The 18,321-nt window shown below is 27.8% G+C and overlaps 6 protein-coding genes across 8 annotated transcripts in view; 4 read left to right on the top strand and 2 right to left on the bottom strand.

The window, feature by feature from the left end:
* Positions 1-4,153, top strand: part of Cad99C (cadherin-99C) — a 54,973-nt gene extending 50,820 nt beyond the window's left edge. Inside the window, exons 18-22 of the mRNA XM_035084803.1 lie at positions 13-411; positions 853-1,481; positions 1,828-2,061; positions 2,557-2,786; positions 3,047-4,153. Coding sequence (XP_034940694.1) covers positions 13-411; positions 853-1,481; positions 1,828-2,061; positions 2,557-2,786; positions 3,047-3,345 — 1,791 coding nt within the window. The 3' untranslated portion in view covers positions 3,346-4,153. The remainder of the gene's footprint in view (positions 1-12; positions 412-852; positions 1,482-1,827; positions 2,062-2,556; positions 2,787-3,046) is intronic.
* Positions 4,154-4,553: 400 nt separating this feature from the next.
* On the top strand, positions 4,554-7,969 carry LOC118067835 (CD9 antigen-like). Its single transcript, XM_035084805.1, has 9 exons — positions 4,554-4,727; positions 5,345-5,558; positions 5,648-5,860; positions 6,011-6,196; positions 6,371-6,493; positions 6,600-6,653; positions 6,785-6,877; positions 6,989-7,072; positions 7,243-7,969. The coding sequence occupies exons 2-9, from the start codon at positions 5,511-5,513 to the stop codon at positions 7,309-7,311; spliced, it is 870 nt and encodes a 289-aa protein (XP_034940696.1). The 5' UTR covers positions 4,554-4,727; positions 5,345-5,510; the 3' UTR covers positions 7,312-7,969.
* Positions 7,970-8,551: 582 nt separating this feature from the next.
* On the bottom strand, positions 8,552-10,360 carry LOC118067766 (carbonic anhydrase 13-like). The gene is made up of 4 exons (XM_035084692.1): positions 10,208-10,360; positions 9,100-9,368; positions 8,770-8,994; positions 8,552-8,684 (listed from the first exon to the last, which is right to left on the bottom strand). The coding sequence occupies exons 1-4, from the start codon at positions 10,239-10,241 to the stop codon at positions 8,577-8,579; spliced, it is 636 nt and encodes a 211-aa protein (XP_034940583.1). The 5' UTR covers positions 10,242-10,360; the 3' UTR covers positions 8,552-8,576.
* An 818-nt stretch (positions 10,361-11,178) lies between these two features.
* Positions 11,179-13,126, top strand: Ppox (protoporphyrinogen oxidase). Its single transcript, XM_035084701.1, has 3 exons — positions 11,179-11,347; positions 11,475-12,680; positions 12,770-13,126. The coding sequence occupies exons 2-3, from the start codon at positions 11,490-11,492 to the stop codon at positions 13,094-13,096; spliced, it is 1,518 nt and encodes a 505-aa protein (XP_034940592.1). The 5' UTR covers positions 11,179-11,347; positions 11,475-11,489; the 3' UTR covers positions 13,097-13,126.
* On the bottom strand, positions 12,686-14,617 carry Taf13 (TATA-box binding protein associated factor 13). Of its 2 annotated transcripts, XM_035084706.1 has the most exons (4): positions 14,425-14,617; positions 13,902-14,139; positions 13,727-13,828; positions 12,686-13,054 (listed from the first exon to the last, which is right to left on the bottom strand). In XM_035084706.1, the coding sequence occupies exons 1-4, from the start codon at positions 14,449-14,451 to the stop codon at positions 13,050-13,052; spliced, it is 372 nt and encodes a 123-aa protein (XP_034940597.1). In that variant the 5' UTR covers positions 14,452-14,617; the 3' UTR covers positions 12,686-13,049. The 2 variants fall into 2 exon arrangements, with proteins under 2 accessions (XP_034940597.1, XP_034940596.1); XM_035084705.1 differs by lacking the exon at positions 12,686-13,054 and having other exon boundaries at positions 13,235-13,828.
* A 30-nt stretch (positions 14,618-14,647) lies between these two features.
* Positions 14,648-17,886, top strand: LOC118067773 (altered inheritance of mitochondria protein 44-like). Of its 2 annotated transcripts, XM_035084704.1 has the most exons (6): positions 14,648-15,105; positions 15,177-15,253; positions 15,341-15,794; positions 16,211-16,826; positions 16,937-17,111; positions 17,409-17,886. In XM_035084704.1, the coding sequence occupies exons 2-6, from the start codon at positions 15,228-15,230 to the stop codon at positions 17,638-17,640; spliced, it is 1,503 nt and encodes a 500-aa protein (XP_034940595.1). In that variant the 5' UTR covers positions 14,648-15,105; positions 15,177-15,227; the 3' UTR covers positions 17,641-17,886. The 2 variants fall into 2 exon arrangements, with proteins under 2 accessions (XP_034940595.1, XP_034940594.1); XM_035084703.1 differs by having other exon boundaries at positions 14,648-15,253.
* The last annotated feature ends 435 nt before the right edge of the window (positions 17,887-18,321 follow it).

The raw sequence follows: 18,321 nt of genomic DNA, 5'->3' as shown, positions 1-18,321 counted from the left end.
CTTTAATTAAAGGTGGATGTACGAGCCTATGACCTCGGAGAGCCACAGCTCTCATCAGTAACAACCGTTCCAATTTACATCCGCCATGTCGCAACTGTAGCCCCGGAAGTTGGTTTAGGCTTTGCTGAAGACTCTTACAATGTGGACGTGCCTGAAGATGCTAGTGACAACACTCTTATTAAAATTTTGACTATTATTAATTCACATACTCATGATAGCACACCTTTGAAATGCGAAATATATGATGGTAATGAGGATAATATTTTTGAAGCAAATATTACTGAAGAACGAAATTGTGCTTTGAGACTGAAAAAAGGGATTCTTGATTATGAGACTGTTGAATTTTATCAGATTAAAATTAAATTAGAATCATTATCAGGATTACTGAATTCTCACAGAAATACGACAATGGTAAATTTATTTTTATACTATTTTTTAAATAAGAAAAAATCTTGTACTATTTTTTTCTTTATTTATTTATATATATCTATTCTTTTATTTACTTTTATAAGCGTTAAAAATATTGTAAATAATTATTTGTTTGTTTCAAAATCTGAATCCGTTAATTTTTAAAAACTTTTATTTAAATTTGTAATTAATATACTTTCAATTGAACAATTCATATACTACTTTCTATCCATTCAGTTGAACTAATTAAAAATATATTTATTTTATTCTGTTTGTTGATAGTGTATAATAATTTTCTGGTACAACTTGAATAACAGTATTTTATTGAAAGAAATATTTATATCATAAATAATAAATGAAAATAGTATTTAAATGATTTATGATTATCATGAATAATCACAATGGTTGTATAGATGTTTGTATGATTATAATTATTATTTTTAGGTGAAAATTCAAGTCATTGACGTAAATGACAATAAGCCGGAGTTCATATTTCCCGAAGATCCTCTTGGATTAAGAAGAAGACGATATTTCGCTTCAATTCCGAGGAATGCACAATTTTCTTTTAGCGTTCTCCAAGTGAAAGCTCAAGATAAAGATAATGGAAAGTATGGAAAACTTGAATATAAAATGTTGAGTGGCAGGGGAACACAGTATTTAACGATTGATAGTTTTACTGGTATTATAAAAACAACTGCAACATTTGATAATGTTCCATCAGAAGAACTACCATTTAAATTTAATGTTCAAGTGCGAGATAATCCAAATTCTACAGTAAAATACAATACAGTCGAAGCTCCTGTAGTAATAAATTTGATTGGTGAAGAAAATCTTCTAGTGCTTGCTATTCAAGATGCATTACCAGAAAATGTGCAAAAAGAAACAACAAAAATAGTGAGAATCTTGGAAGAAAAATCTGGCCTCTTGATTGGTATTGACAGGATATCAATAAAAAAGACTTTAACAAAAAATGGAACCATTGAAACTCATCCTCATGGCTCGGATGTCTGGTTCTACGCCATTGATCCAAAGACTGAAATAATTCTCGATCAAAATAGTTCATTGTTGCAGAGGTACCAACCTATAATTCATTTTTCATTCTCACTCTAGTGGAAACTAAATCCTTGAAAAAAAATTAATACTACTGTTACGTTCAATTACGTATTGACATTTGGAAAATGTCAACTACAAGTCTATTTATTCTGTACTTTTAGAAAAATTATCTAATTAGTTAATTTATTATTGTCATAAGCAATTATTTATGAATCTTTACCAACACTAGAGCTATTTTTTTATTCACATTTGGTGTTTATCAGTGAGAGATTTATTTCTCTATCATCTAATATCCATGAATCTTTTTATCTTCACATAATTTATATGATTAATCTTGTGATTCTTTTCTGTTTTTTTTTTTTTTAGAGTGATGTTAGAAAAACCAGCAATGTCGACATTAATTTTCGATGTGTCTACAGCGATTCGAGCGAATGCTATTGACGTTCACGCACCTGTGACAGCTTCAGAACCAACTGTTATTACACCAATTGCTGTAGCATTTAGTGGAGAAGTTTTTCCATATGCTTTGATTATCATTGCCTGTGTAATTTTAGTACTTGGTATAGCTGGAATAGTTTACATATGCATTTCTTGGTCTAGGTATGTTAAAATCCATATCTTTGAAAAATATTATCTCTTACAATTCAATTTTTCTGATAAAAACACATTATAAATTTTTTTTTTTCTAGTATACTTATATGAAATAGGTATGATAATATTCCGTTTCATATGTTTAGAATTTTACTTCACGTGCAATATATCTTATTCTATAAAAGTAAACTGATGTCGTTCAAAAATTACAAGAATTCATTGAATTTAAATGTTACTAGAAAATGCAATATTATATATCTTGACACATATTTACCGCGATTTAAATTCTTCATTCATATTTACTAAGATATTTCAGAAATAGCACAGAAAACATTATTTCTCAGAATAGAATATTGTTGTTAAAATTTATTAAGGTCAATCAACTCTTCCGGCTTGTCTATTTCCGTTTTATATTCGACAACACAGTAGCAAAAAATAAATGCATGAATTACATACTATTTTTTATAAACTAACTAGCCAATTTATCACACATCCTTTTTGTAGATATAAAGCTTACCGGGACCGTATGCAACGTATGTATGTTGTTCCAAGATATGATCCAGTATATGTTGAAACCGATTTGAAGGAATACGAGACTCAAGTGCTACGAATGAGTGTGCCAAACGATGACAATGATAGTTACAATGATTTACAACTTGACTTTAGTAATAAAAACCACGCATTCAGTCTTGATAATGTCAGCTATATTACCAAAGATCATGGCGGAAGTACTGGTAAAAATTTCAACCAATAATGTTATCTACAGATTTTTTATTTATTTTATTGATAAAAAAAACATTCAATTCCTATTATACTATTTGGAATTAAAAAATATCTATTTTTTAAATCAATAAACCAATAATGTAATCAAATTAATGAAATATTTATCGATTCTAGTTTTTTCCTCTCAATGTACAGAAATACTTTAAACTCTTACTTTTAATTAAAGTAACTCTTGGATTCCGTCTCTGACAAGAATATCTTTTTTTTTTAGGTCAACAGAGTCCTGTCAGTTCAGAAGCAGCGACGACAGTACGTGCTTCAAGCATAGCAGGGAATCATCCTGATGTTAATATGCAGTCCCTTCGTCGGTCTACTTTAAGTCGTAAAAATACCAATCCAACGAACAATATAGATACTCCTGTATTGAATCCTTTGTTCAATCACAACGAACTCCTCAGTGCAAGTCCTTCCAATGATAATGTAACGTTTAGAGAGAGGAAAGACTACTCTCACCTGGGATTCACGTATTTGAGTGAACAAAGTCCAGTTGAGACAACTACCGAATTATAAATTAATTAAAAAGAATTAATTTAACTAGAAAATATAAAAGAATGTATTTTTTATTAAAAGAAAATTTATTTAGTTATTGTTGTGTGTAAAAACTATGTGAGTAGTAAAATAATTTTAAGTTTATGTTGAAAATCAAATACTCACATAAGTTGTCCACTGATAAGTATGAATGAAAAAAATGTATATTTGCTGACAAAAGAGAAATGTGCCAAGTCAGCTGCCGTCCAATAGTTATAAGAAATAAAAGACAATATATAATAATTAATTAATAAATAATTACTTATTAAATGAAAGAAAAAGAGTGTATTTCAGTATGAATGGTAATATGAATAGAATAATTGTGATTGTAAATCAGTTCATACTTGGTATGATTATAATTAATTGATTGTTTAAATTGTATTATAAAATCTTAATTTATATACTTGTGTTATATATTTTCAAGCTTTGCTCATATAAATAATGGTGATATATTTTTTTTTATCACAAAAAGTATGTGTAAGGACTTGCTAGAAATTACAGTCAGAATTAACTTAACTTCTTCTCAAAGATAACTTAATAACTGCCGCTATGCTATCTTTTATTATTATCGGCAATTACTTCAAAGCCTCTTAAAACTTTCTCAAGATCAATAACTTTTTGATTTTGTTCTTTTTTTTTTTTATCTACTTTTGAATTTTATATCCCTTAGTTATTGTATTCTTTCATTTATACTTTTCGTCTGATAACAAATCTTACACATTTTTTGTTCGCTCTTTCTTCTCTTTTTGTTCTTATAAAATTGAAAAATATTGCTCTACATTATGACATTGTAATAATTAAAATGTATTTTTAAACTGATGGTTGAATAATATTTAAGATTAGCTAATGTGAAAAAATATGTAAAAATTGTTAATACTTGAATAAAATACATTTATTATAAAATGGAATGTTGATGTTATATAAATAATTATTTATACAATAAAAAATTTTAATTGCGTTTTTAGATAATAATTAATTGCATCGAAAAACATTCAAGTATTTAGAATAAAAAATTATAAGTCAATATGATCGAATGTGAGATTTCTCCATGTACATAACTAAAGTGTTAGCGCTGCTTCTCCATAGCGCAGCCGCATCTGGACCATTTGATTCCATACTCTGGAGGGGAGCGTATAGAAGTATATGAGTTGAGAACAAGTAGGAGAAAGACAGTATCACCCGGACAGATGATAACCCAGTTGGGGTATCAACACTACGCGTTCAGTATTCTTTCGTCCTTCTAGGGTGGAAATAACCGGGCTTAATGAAGCGGAAGTTCTCTTGTGAGTGCAACAGTTATGTGAAATAATTTTTCAATCACCTCTAGTTCAATCTCAAGTCAATGTTTTTGGTGAATTTCAATGGTAAGGGTGTGAACTTTGGAATAAAAGAAAAATTACCTGGAAGTTGAATATTTACTTTGAAATGTCAAATGTGTATTTAAAAGCTAATTACTTTGAAAATGTCGAAAATAGTTGGTGAATTAATATTGACATGTTTTCTTTAAATTTTGTTCGTAGAGCTTTTAGTACTATGTCATCGGGATAATGCCACCTGTAACTCTGAAACTAATTAGGCCACTTTTATTAACACGCATTTCAATACATAGATGAGATAACGTAATGAATAAAGAAATAAAGTTCATTACAGTATCTATTCAGTAATTATTAATCGTTAGTTTGTAATTAACAGAGTAGAAAAGAAAATATTGCAAATACGTTATATCTCAGAATATCATCTTTAGCATTGTCTGACTTTTTTTTATCTTCACTACTGAATAATTAAGTGCACTTTGTGTTTATGACAAGCTTACATTTTATATGCCTACACCGAAGAGATCGTTCTCGTTGTTATTTCTTTTTTGAAATTAAAAAAAAAATATCATTAAACTCTTCCACCGTCAAGCAATAAATTCTCTTATTACTTTAATATATTTACTCTAAACTTAGAAGGTAAATTAATCTTTTATTTTCCCATACAGAAAGCTTTGAAAAATGGTGTGCTCTTTCAAGCTTCGACGTCATACAATATATTGAAATATCTAATAAAATACTCAACCTTTGATTACAACAATATTAGAAGAACTCAATTACTTTGACAATATTCTCCAATCGATGAACTGCGTATGACATAAATAATCATAAATCATGAAGTATTTGAAGATCGCCGTTTTTATTTTCAATCTTCTAATATGGGTAATTTTGGAAATCTTTTCTACAATCCACTAAAATAATTGATAGCCAGAAAATAATCAATTCCATGTGATATTATTGATGATTTATAGTTGACTGGATTTATGGTGATCGTGATGGGCACTTGGTTAATGTTTGACCCAAGTAGTGAACATTTGTTAAATCTATTTGTCAAAAGTTTATCGCCTCATCATACTGTTCAAGTTTTGTCTTATATTTTACTGGGTGGTGGAATAGTTGTCTTGATAGTAGGTTTTCTTGGATGTTGTGCACCCCTCCATGGAAGTCAATGCATTCTAGCTGTCGTAAGTAATAAATTTAATGTATCATCAATTTCATTATACTTATTTTGATAATATTCTTTGTCAGTTATTCCATTCTATCATATTTTATTCAATGTGCATACGTATATGTTATATGTTTATTATAAATGCTTTCTTTGAATTTTGTTTTAGTATATTGCAATGTTAGTGGGATTAATAATACCAGAATTAGTAACTGCAGCCGTTGGTGGTTTTTTATCTTACCGAGCACTTTCTGGATTAGAAAATAGACTATTAGAGCGATTAGGTGATCATTATGGTCACGACTTAACGAGTGATCTTCCTTTTACTCATAGTCTTGATTTCGCTCAATATAAGGTAATTGAATATTGATTGATCTTTTAATTTTCTAACATCAGATTCTATTAATAAATGTTATGACACGAGAATGACATGAATTTTAGACAAATTGAAAAGAAATAGGTATCAACTAGTAGAATAAAAAAGTAATCAAATATTTTTAGAATGAATAATAATGATAGTCTTTCATAGTTCAATTGCTGCGGAATTTATGGTGATAATGATTACAATGGAACTGCATGGTGGAGGGATGGCAAGTTGTCTGGGTTGAGAAGGAATGTTCCTCTTACGTGTTGTGTACTCAAAAACCACGAGGTAAGATAGTGGAATGTTTTTAAATAGCAGAAGCTAATTGAATTGGATTAAAATGTCAATTAAATTTAGTAGATTTTATGATTAAAATTCATTTATTTATTTGTAGTCCAAAAATGTTGGCAGTCCAATGAGTGTTGTGTCGAGAGTTTTTCACAAAGATGTGAGTATGAATATTATCAAATTGTCATTCAAAAATTTTAATTAAGATAATGGAATTATTATCTATAATTATTCATTTAATTACACTGGACATTGGCTTGATGTAATGAAAATTTGTTGAATATCTGGCAGTACGAAAAACCATGGTTACATCCACAGCCAAAAGATGAAGCTGCTTGCCAAGCTGGTGAGGTTGAAGCACATAAAGAGTATCGAAATAAAGAAGTAAGTTTATTATCTGCTCATCTCGTGTTTACTATCATATATTTTATCATTTTCTTCTTTTATTTATTTTTTGATGTAACAATTTTCTAATATTATCAATAACTATTTCAGGGGTGCCTCGAACGAGCTACTGAGTGGCTGCGCAATGAAAGTTTAAAATTGGTTTTTCTTGGCATAGGGATGGCTGTAATTCAGGTAGAAAGCAATAGAATAAAAATTAAAAGTTGTCAATTACATGATGGGTTAACCTAGTTTGAAAATCCAAATGTTAACCTATATTGACTATTGTCTCTGTTTAAAGTTAAAAATAATCATATGCTTGAGTTTAACACAAATATAATTTTTTTAAATTATTTTCATTTTAGACTTTTGGAATAATAACTGCAACGATTCTCTGTCAAACATTTCGAAACAGAGAAGCTGAAACCAACTAATGTACTGCCGTTTTTGTTAAAATGCATTGTTGATAGCTGTAGATAGATAGGAAATTCATCTTTGTGTGTATTTGCAATTGTGTAAAATTCATTAATACACATGTACTCGCAAATAGATTGTGATCAATAGAGCCAAATCAGTATGAGTGAGTTTAATATGTGTGACAACAAAACTATTAAAATGTCTATCATGCAGTTTGTATCTTTTTTATTCTATTTTAAACATATTCATTTTTAATTATATTTATTATTTTTCATAATTGATAGTTATTAATTGCTCAGGTCAACACTTTATTTGGTGCACTAAAAAATTTAAATTGTTTTGAGGTTAATGGAGTTGTTAATATAGTAGTTGGTGATTAAAATATGAAAGTAATGTAAAAAAAGAAGAAAATGTGATGCTATAATTAATTCAAATGCAAAATTACATAATTACATTTGTTTTCTATAATGATAAAAAATAATAATTTTATTCTATTAGCAAGTGTTAACTTTTGTATATTATGTAAATTGCACGAATCGTTATTAATATTATAAATGAGTTTAATTATTGATTATTGTTGGAATAATTGAATTGTTCCAATTATTATGCAGTGTTGGATTGAACAAAAAGAATAATTACTTTTGTTTATTACTCGATAAAGTATTTAAAATATTGTACATTTAATCAGAATGAAATGAATACTATTTTATGTATGTAAAAATGTTACACTTTTTCTGAATTTTCTAAAATTCACACATCTTCGTACACACATTTCTAATAATAAATACTTTTTATTTCTTTATGAATATAAATATTATATATATAAAGAGATGAAAAATTTTCTATTGGATTTTTGTTCGTGATGTCTTAAATCATATTATGTACATAATAAATTCATATTGATAATCATCACGTCCAATACCGCCTTTCAAAGTATTTTTTGCAAAATAAAAAAAATAATAAAAAGATATATAATAAAATAAAAAAAATTATAAAAATAAAAAATACGAAATGAATTATTTTCACATATATATATTTTTTTTATCAATGGTCTATTTGTTATTTTTCTTACATATTATTTCAATTATATAAATGTGATAAAGACGATAAAAAAAAAAAATTCAGTGTACAGTAATAAAAAATGATTGTGTAATTATAGTGGATCGATGATGAAAAAAATATTGTCCATAATAAAAATATATGTATTATAAAGACACAAAAATATATATATATGTTTATAACCATATTGTGTTGTTTGTGGGTTCTCTATTAATAGTAAAGATTAATTATTTTCAATAAAAAACACATTACGATCATTTAAACTTTGAATAGATCTTGAATTACGAATCATTAAGCCATTTGTTGAGTGTAAATTACAAAATTCCGCCATCTGAGAATATAATAAAAATTGACTCCTTTGAGATAGGAAATTAAATCCTTATTTAATTATATAATCAAAAAATAAACTAATTTACTTGCAATGAAGATATAACTAATGGCTCCGGATGAATAATCCATGTTACAATTTCACAGTAGGGTGGTTGAGTTAATGAACCTTTATAACTATAATATTTACTTTCGAATAAAGGCAACACACTATCAAGATGAATCGGAGGGATATAAACTTTTGAATAAGTTTTTTCTACCCGAGATAGATTCATCAATATTGGTTCAAGTAATGCATTTTTTTGGTCTTTGATCTGTGCCAATGGAAATAATAAAAGAATAAAATCTCTCACTATCATTTTATTTAATTCATTATTACTATTTTTTTTTTTCTTAATAAAATAAGTAAAAATATTTACTTGAAATATGTAAGAAATAATAGCAATATTATTATTATCTTTTTTAGTATTATTTCGTTGCATAGCTTCACTCAAGGATTTGAAATTTTCTTTCACATGCATCACTTGCATTTCAAGAGGATATTTAATGTTATCAAAACTATGTTCACTACCATCATTATGAAAGCTTTTCCAATGAAATGTTATTGAATGAAAGTAATAACGACCCTTCAAGAGCCCTCCTTCAATGTGAGGCTTTGATTCTGTCGACCAGAACCCACGTATTGAGACTTTAAAATCAAATTAAAGTTTTTGAGTTTTCATTATAATTATGTTGTATAAAATATTAATAAAAAAATATTTACTCTAAGGTAGTTATCCCTCGAGAGATCGTATAAAAATTCATTTCACCCCAGCCAAATAGAATTAATTATATATGAAAAAAAGTATCCAATAAATATCAAAACTTTCGTGGAATTATATTTTAAAATTATTTATAATACGATATTCAATAATATCTGGAAAGTATTATGAATAATTTTTTTTTATAATTCGAAACAATTCTTTGTACAGATCTGTACCAATACATTTACATTACTATTCTTCAATTTGATATCGGAAAATTAATTTCATTAATTTTTTGTTCAATAACTCAACGTCAAAATTGTGTGAAATTTTATTGAAGCATTAATTGCATATTTATTAATATTCTGATTATTTTTTAAACTTAATCGTAAATTTCGTTCTGAAATATTTATTGAAAAACTATAACGGTAAAATACTATGAACTATAAATACTATATTTTTATTTTTCTAAAAAATGCTTTAAATGTCGTGATTAAACATTCGTTATTAAATAAAAAAAAAATTTCTAGATGTCAGATTTTTTTTTTGTTCAAAGAAAAATGTTTTTTTAAAAATTATTTTATAAAAATGATGCAATTAAAAAAATTGCAAGTAATTGCTTTCACAGGATAACTACTTTAAAAATCGATAAGGATTATTTAAAAATTGAATATGGCTTTAAAAAAGAATTTTTATATAGACGGTAATAACTTTTAAAATAATTTCATTTTAAACAATAAAAACAATAGTCTTTCATTATAACTAAATTTGAATGTAAAAGTACCTGTAATGCCATCATTATTCATTATCATAGCCATTGGTTGAGTAGAATATCCAATCCATCTCAGTGGTTCTAAAGTTTTAATTACAATTGTATTCCGAGTAATGATATTGATAGGTGATTGATTGCTTCTTCTATTATTTGAAAATAGTCCTTTATAACTGTATAAATTATTATTGAAGATATTTTCAAGGGAAACAATTGGAAGTTGGTTTTTCTTGGATAAAATGAATAGCTCAGAACGGCAAAAGATTTTAATAAAATATGAAATCACTTTATACGCCAATAAAACTGTTCGATTCGTGTGTATATATAAAAAAAAATCAATTTGAAATTGATGTAATTTTCAATTCATTTTGTTATTACATTGAATTTATAAAACTATTGAATTTGTGACTAATATAAATTACCTAATAAAAGAGCATATCCGTATCGAAGAAAGAAATTGAAGTAGAATAAATCCATAGTCAATTTGATGCTTATTTAAAAAATAAAAATAGAAATGCACAAGTACTAGAGAATTTTATTTTAATAAAAAAATCATCGAAATGATGATGTTTGAAAAAAATATATTAACCATAAAAACGTAGAAAATAAATGAGAATCTCAATATTTATAGGTATGAGTTGGAAATTTTTACGACTAAATTTGAAAGGAATTTTTTATCATTTTTTTTTAGCCACGGAAAGAATAAATTAAATTTTTATAGAATCTGCCATTGTCATTGGTAAATAAATTTTGTTCGATTGAATTATTAAATAAATCTTGAATTATTGAAATAGACAATACGTCGATTTCAATTTAAGAGTGGAGAAAATCTGGCTTTTCGCCCATCGATATTAAAGATGAAGTGACAAGAATTTAAAGCTTCCCTCCATTTCTCTATTTTTATTTTTGCGCATGCGTACAATGACTTGGGGGCGTGGCTACACTTGATTATGAACAGCAACAACTATTGACCGGAAAATAGCAGGACTCTGCATTACCGACACAGAATATTATTCGAAAATTTTCAACGATGTTTTATAGGTTAATTTTTTCAATTATGCACACTACCGGTCTGTTCTAAAAAATTAAAATCATCTTGCATGTAGAAACTTACGTGAGAAATAAAATCAACAGAGAATTCATTTATTCGTGCAAGTATGTACTAATTTTTTTATATGTAAATAGATGTAATTATTTAGTACTTGAATATTAATTTCAAATTAAATGAAAACAAACTTTGCAGCTTTCATGATCGCTAAAATTATGTAAATATTTTTAAAAGATCTAGATAAGGAAAATGACTGCAGTCCTTGGAGGAGGAATATCTGGATTAGCTGCAGCATATTATGCCCTGGAAAATTCACGACTTGGTGCAATAACAATTCTTGAAGCTTCTAACCGTGTTGGAGGTTGGATTCGAACATGTCAATCCCCATCAGGGGCTATTTTTGAGAAAGGTCCACGGACAATAAGAAATAGTGGTCCTGTTACAAATACCTTGAAACTCGTTGAAAATCTTAATTTAAGTGATAAAATTTTACCTTTTACGACAAATCATACAATCTCAGGAAAAAGATATATTTATGCAAACAATCAATTGGTACTATTACCAAGCAGCATGATGGATTTGTTTAAAATAAAACCCCCATTTAAACGACCACTAATTACATGTCTATGGACTGATTGGAAAGCACCAAAAGTTCAAAAAGAAGATGAAAGTGTTCACAGTTTTGTATCACGTAGACTTGGTCAAGATATCGCGGATTATCTTGTAAGTCCTTTGATCTGTGGAATTTGTGCAGGTGATGCACATAAAATTAGCGTAAAATTTTTGATGCCAAGCGTTTTTGAAGGAGAGCAAAAATATGGGACAATTGTTAAAGGATTAATAAAAACTGGGAGAGAAGAAGACCAGCAAATAAAGAAAGAGGGTCGTGCGCTATACGAGAAATCAAAAAAAGAAAGAGAAGCAAAAGCAAAACAAAATCTTAACAATAATAAAGAGCAAATAAAAGAATTTGATAATCAAAGTGTCGAAAGAAAAACTATGTCACCTCTAGTTAAACGATCAAAATTAGAAAAATGGAATGTTTGGACTATTGATGATGGTTTAGAAGTAATTCCTAAAACATTAAAGGAATATCTAGAATTAAAAAATGTAAATATATGTTTAAATAACATTTGTGAAAATATTACATTTCAACCTGATTGCGTTGAAGTACGAGCAAATGGAAAAGCTAAAAAATATTCAAAAATTATTTCTAGCTTACCAGCAAATCATTTAGCAACACTCATTGAACAACAGCATCCTCAATTAGCTGAAGAATTAAGAGGTATTCCCTTTGTAACTGTAGGAGTTATAAATATCGAATTTTCAGGACATGTTTTACCAGTGGATGGATTTGGATTTTTAGTTCCACCGAAAGAAAATCTACCCATTTTAGGAGTTATTTTTGATTCTAGTATTCGATCTGGATTAAATTCAACAGTATGTTTCTATTTTTTTTGTTTATTAAAAAAAATTCATATATTGCAAAAAAAATCATTACTGAGCATTTGTATTTAAAACACTAACAGGTACTGTCAGTCATGATGGGTGGTGTATGGTTCGATCACTACTTTGGCCAAAATCCAACAGAAGAATATTTAACGTCTATAGCACTTGAACATGTGAAACGTATTTTGAAAATAGAAGAAGATCCTTTACACGTGGACGCTTCGATCCTCAAGGATTGTATTCCTCAGCACATTGTTGGTCATAGTAAACGCATTGAACGAATTCGTCATTATATTTCCACCAATAAGTTACCCTTAGCACTTTGTGGTTCTTCGTATCATGGCGTTGGTATAAATGATGTTATTCTGTCAGCGAAAAATGCCGTTGAAGACTTTGACAAGAATTAAATTATTTTAAAACCAATATCTCTAGGTGAAGTAACATTAATACAATTGAATTGCATAAAATAAATCATCTATTTGTTTTTTATATTAAAAATAAAAATATTGATGATATAAAAATTGTAAAAACGTTAGAATTCAACCTAGAGATTGAACGATAATTTAATAAATAGTGATAAAAAATTGATACAATACTTGTATAATGATAAATTTTTGGCTCTACAAGCAAGTTTGATCAGCAAACCAATGTAGTTTGATTTACAATCATACATGACATGCATTTACATCATGCATTTATGCAAATATTTCATGTAAATAACAATAAGATCATTGACCATGCTTAATATATTCTTAAACAAAATCATGTTTTATCACTAAGTTTAACATACCTCAATAACACAATCAATGCTGCTTTTATTTGATAAGTTGAATGCTAAACTTAAAAAATATTTTCATAATACTATTCAGAAAAAAAGAATTATAAAGCAAATAGTATTCTATTCTATTGTGCTAAATATTTATAGACGTCATTAAAATACAATAATTAACAGCATAAAACAAAAAATCCATACATGCTATTTTAGACGGTATCTTGTGGCAATCAGCATAAAAGAAACGTTCATTGAGTAATGTTACCTGCATATTTAACTTCATCAAACGCTTTTCGAGCCTTCTTTAACTCTTCGTTCATAGTGAGAAGATCTTTCACTCTTGCATATTTCCTCGGATCTTTTCTCACTAAAAAAAATCGAATTTTGTACTTGATGATGTTGTTATATTATTGTAATTTATAAGAAAGCTTCATTTTTACCTAAAAATACAACATCTTCAACTTGTACTCGACCTGTTCGTCCAATTTCCATTGCTCTATGGGTCATTTCAGTTATATATTCAATCACTAAATCTTCTAATAAGTCTACACTCTCTGTATAGGGATTCTGGTCATCACCAAAGCCATACATCATACAACGAAGTTCTTTGGAGAATAAACGTTTACGTCCACTAGGTAATGTTCCTCCTATTGGCAATTCAGATTCTTCATCCTCAAACTGAAAAAAAAAACCATCAATGTAATATTTAATTAATAAATGAAAAAGAAAAAAAAGATCTTGATAAATATTTATAAAAATAATTGCTCGTAATATTCAACAAACATGCAACGTTAATAATATTTAAAAATGAAGTTTGAGTATTATATATGATATAGCTAAATAAATAAAGCAAAACTTAAGTACACAGTAATTTCCATAATAAATTAAAACAAAATTACAAATAAAACAATACTAAACAAACAGATAAATTTTAGAGGTTAAGAAATGTTTACATGTATTTACCTGTTCAAAGTTCTCTTCAGTAGCCATTATTGTAGTTGTTTCAATTTATTATAAGAAAAATTAATATAAGCTATCGTTTTCAATGTCATAAAAGAACTTTTTTAAGTGTTAATTTGTTTTATTGACAAACTAATTATGAGTTATCAAAATATCTATCAAATGACAACTGACGGCAATCTCATGTAGTTCGAAAAAGTTACGCTAGAGGGTCTAGTGAGATAGCGTTCGGACATGAAACCGGAACACAAGTGTTTCAGTGAAAAAGTTTGAGAAAGGTCAGACGTTTGATTATCCGCAATCTCACGCAATTACTTAGCACTATATTTGCGAGTCAGTGCAATAATTATCAGATATATGAACTTCATGATGCCCTTGAAAACAATAGATTATCCAAACTTCTATTGAATAAAAACGCGCGCACGCTCGAACTCAAGTTCAGTCTCGTCTATGTACACAAACTAAACGCTACTGGAAGGTTCTGAACTGAACTCATGATGAATAAATTTATTGTTCACTATTATTATTGATAATTCAGTTGTGATATTAAAAATAATCAGTACCATGAAATATTTTTTAAATAGTTGACTGTGAAAAGAGTATATTTATATTTGAGGTTAAAATATGAAATATTTGTTTACTTAAATTGGATTATGTGGATATGAATTAATCAATAAATTGAACGTGAGTAAACACAAACTAAACAATCAAATGAAGTAATAAGAAATGATTTATGTACACATTTGGTTATATAGATTTTTATAATTCAATTTTACAACGATTTGCATAATTAAAAACACAATGAAATGTCTAAAAGGACTCCAAAGGCTCTGTAAGTGTATCATATAATTATGTAAATTTTCTTAATTGCTGAAAACTTTATCTCAAAGGATATCTTTAAGTAATTTGTCATACTTAGATTATCAAAAGAAAACTTAAGGAAAAAATCAATGATGACAGTTCGTCGGAAAACTGATGTGATAGATAGTAGCTTTTTTCCTGAATTAAGTCCCACGCGAAAAAGCCCTTGGCCTGCTATTGAAACTGCTTCATCAAGCACAGATATTAATAGCAGAGCAACTTCGTTCTCATGGCCGGAAGAAATAGAAGAAGCAGCCACACGCAAAGTTTTGGACTTGTGGCATGCAGTTGAAAGAACTTTATATAATGAGAATGAGCCAGTGCCTGTTGGAGATGTTGTTGAAGAATGTAACCAATGGAAAGCACAAATTCCTCATTACAGAATTGTTGGTAAGAGTATGACTCTTGAAGCTGAAGATACTGAAACGGTTACAAATAATGAGGAGAAGGATAATTTTTCTCCACTTAAATCATCTGACGTTCAATCTTCTGAAGACGTCTTCTTTCAAAAGGTAAAATAATTTTTTCTTGTTTAATTACTGTTATTTTTTTGAAATATTCAAATCAAAATCAATGTTTCAGTCATGTTAATCACTTTTATCTTTACTCACGCAATGTTAATTTTTGCAATCTTTCCCTCATTGTTTGCATCTCTTTTTCTTCATCAGCCTTTTTAACATGGAAATTTGTCACAATTAAAATTAAAATGTCAATTAAAGTGCTGAGTATAGTTGAGGAAATTATAAGCATAAAGAAAATTAATTTTATTCTACCCTTCATCAATGGCTAATGCTGTGATTAAAAAAAAACTTAATTTTAATAGCACTTTCCGTTATTTATAATCATTTTTAAAATGTGAATTATTAAATATAATTTTAAAATATCAATTTAAAATTAACATCTTAATTCAATAACTAATTTTTTTTAGTCTTCAAATGATTCTTCAAAAAATCAACATTTACTGCATGAAAAGCGAGAACAAGTAATTGATCGGATAATAGAGTATATTTATGGAGAACTAGAGAAAAATTATGACGGGAATGATTTATTAAATAAGAATTTAGACGAAGTATTAAAAATTACACCAGCACCAACGTATAGTGGACGAAAGAATGGTAGAGGTACAATAATTAATAAAAGTAACAGTAGAAAAAGTAGTGCCAATATGTTTCAATCGTTCCAATTGACTGAACGAATATGTAATAGCACTGCTTCATCGAAAGCACTTAAATACAATAAAAACGCTAATTCCAATAGTATTATTATTGGTGATGATGATGGCGTTGATGATAACAACGTTGATGATACAAATGACGATGATGATAATGATGATGATGATGATGATGATAATGATGTTGAGGTTAAACTAGAAAGACATGAAAAAACTCCTCAGCATGGTAGAAATAAACTTGGTACGGTTTTTAATAAGAAAGTTGTTGTTAGTCCTGTACCTTTCGCCGTATCGACCCGGGAAAGTTTTTGCACTTTACAAACTACACCCATTCGATATGCTGGACATCTTTTAGAGCTTTCTACACCTCATGGTGAGAACTTTCGAGCTTTTTTCATGCTATAAAAGAATATAAAACATATTTAAAACTATTTCATAAACATATTTAAAAATATTTTACTATTTTTTGCCCATCGCCGAAAGGTTTTGGAAGAAATATGAATTCAGCATCTAAACTCCAATCCAAACGTAAAGAATCACCGTTTCGTACACCACAGAGGCACTCGGCATGGCAAGCACCTGTTTGTCCCGCGATTTGGCCAAAAAATATCCGTCTTGCTCCTATCGATCCGTCTCGACTACCAAGCAGTAAAAATAGGTAAACAATTATTCTTTATGCTCATAAATTAATCTAGTAAATATGTGTACAAGATATATATTTATTAAATAAAGATAATAATTGTACAAAAAAATATTCTCTATTTTTAGCTGAATTAATAATCAAATAATAAAAATTTTTTATCGGTTACTCCTTTTTATTTTATATTACTTAAGGATTTTTAACTTTTACTTCAAGTAGTGTAATAAGTCATGACAAGTGGTATCATATAATTATTTTCATTGTTAATATTCTTTTTACTATTTATAAAATGGCTCGAAAAATAACTTTTTTTAGGTCATCATTTGCTACACCTGCAATACCGCAACGTGGACGCAATTCACTCAGTCCCATTTCACATCCATTGAAAGCGACAAAAGAATGTTTAAATGGTGATGAATTTTTAGAAATTCAAGGACAACAATTAACACGTTCAGCTGAATTAAATCGATTTAAGACTGGATGGGACCATGGTTCTAATACTCAAAAGAGTTTAAAAAAAATGAGTAAAAGTAAAATTGAAAGATAGTCATTTTTATATGCATAGCATAAAAAAAAATTCTAGATTCATTGATGTCAATCATGAAAAAATTAAATTGTTATTATTTTTTCACTTGTTAAATAATGCATCAACTAGTGTGATTTAATTGATGTGTACTTCCACGAAGCACACTCAACTGCAAGAAGAAAAAAATTAAATCAGCCACTCAATATATTTTAACACCTCTTTATTACGTCAGTATATTAATAACATCGATATTGTGTAGTGTTATTAAATCATCTACCTCATATTTCTTTTTTTTTTTTTTATATTTCATAAATGAAAAATTCGAAATATGTATGTGAAAAACAATGTAACCACTTTCAATGTATTTTTGAAGCCATACTATGATTATAATATGAAAAATAGAATAAAAAGAGAAATTGGTTTACAATTGAATAGCTTTTTTTCTATATTTTATATCCGTAAGTTAAGATAGATTTATATTTTATTTTAACGTTATTTAATGCAGTTGATAATTGTAAAGAAATATTTAAAAATAAAAAAAAAAAAAAAAATCTGATTATTCGTAAAGATTAATTTTGTTAAGTTAAAAGCACCGATTACTCATAGTTTGTATAGAAAAATCGGTGAAATATTTATTCCATGAATTTTTCTGGGTATCTGCTTTACTATAAGAAGCTCTGTGAGATACTTAGCTATCACATG

This window comes from Chelonus insularis, unplaced genomic scaffold (genome assembly GCF_013357705.1).
Source record: "Chelonus insularis isolate UGA/USDA-ARS -01 unplaced genomic scaffold, ASM1335770v1 contig_397_pilon, whole genome shotgun sequence".
Lineage (NCBI taxonomy): Eukaryota > Metazoa > Arthropoda > Insecta > Hymenoptera > Braconidae > Chelonus > Chelonus insularis.
Note: the sequence above shows the minus strand (reverse complement) of the source record. Positions and strands in the feature narration are given on the sequence as shown.

Bases quoted from the DNA above. Each gene is read 5' to 3' on its own strand.
- LOC118067835 (XM_035084805.1), top strand. From the start codon at position 5,511: ATGAAGTATTTGAAGATCGCCGTTTTTATTTTCAATCTTCTAATATGG. The intron at 6,197-6,370 runs GTAATTGAATAT...AGTCTTTCATAG, and splicing joins TTGATTTCGCTCAATATAAG to TTCAATTGCTGCGGAATTTA. The intron at 6,494-6,599 runs GTAAGATAGTGG...ATTTATTTGTAG, and splicing joins GTGTACTCAAAAACCACGAG to TCCAAAAATGTTGGCAGTCC.
- LOC118067766 (XM_035084692.1), bottom strand. From the start codon at position 10,241: ATGGCTATGATAATGAATAATGATGGCATTACAG. The intron at 8,995-9,099 runs GTAAATATTTTT...CCATTGGCACAG, and splicing joins TTATTTCTTACATATTTCAA to ATCAAAGACCAAAAAAATGC. The intron at 8,685-8,769 runs GTAAATTAGTTT...TTATATTCTCAG, and splicing joins TAGTTATATCTTCATTGCAA to ATGGCGGAATTTTGTAATTT.
- Ppox (XM_035084701.1), top strand. From the start codon at position 11,490: ATGACTGCAGTCCTTGGAGGAGGAATATCTGGATTAGCTGCAGCATAT. The intron at 12,681-12,769 runs GTATGTTTCTAT...AAACACTAACAG, and splicing joins GATCTGGATTAAATTCAACA to GTACTGTCAGTCATGATGGG.
- Taf13 (XM_035084705.1), bottom strand. From the start codon at position 14,451: ATGGCTACTGAAGAGAACTTTGAACAG. The intron at 14,140-14,424 runs GTAAATACATGT...TTTTTTTTTCAG, and splicing joins CTGAAGAGAACTTTGAACAG to TTTGAGGATGAAGAATCTGA. The intron at 13,829-13,901 runs GTAAAAATGAAG...GATTTTTTTTAG, and splicing joins TGAAGATGTTGTATTTTTAG to TGAGAAAAGATCCGAGGAAA.
- LOC118067773 (XM_035084704.1), top strand. From the start codon at position 15,228: ATGTCTAAAAGGACTCCAAAGGCTCT. The intron at 15,795-16,210 runs GTAAAATAATTT...AATTTTTTTTAG, and splicing joins AAGACGTCTTCTTTCAAAAG to TCTTCAAATGATTCTTCAAA. The intron at 17,112-17,408 runs GTAAACAATTAT...AACTTTTTTTAG, and splicing joins CTACCAAGCAGTAAAAATAG to GTCATCATTTGCTACACCTG.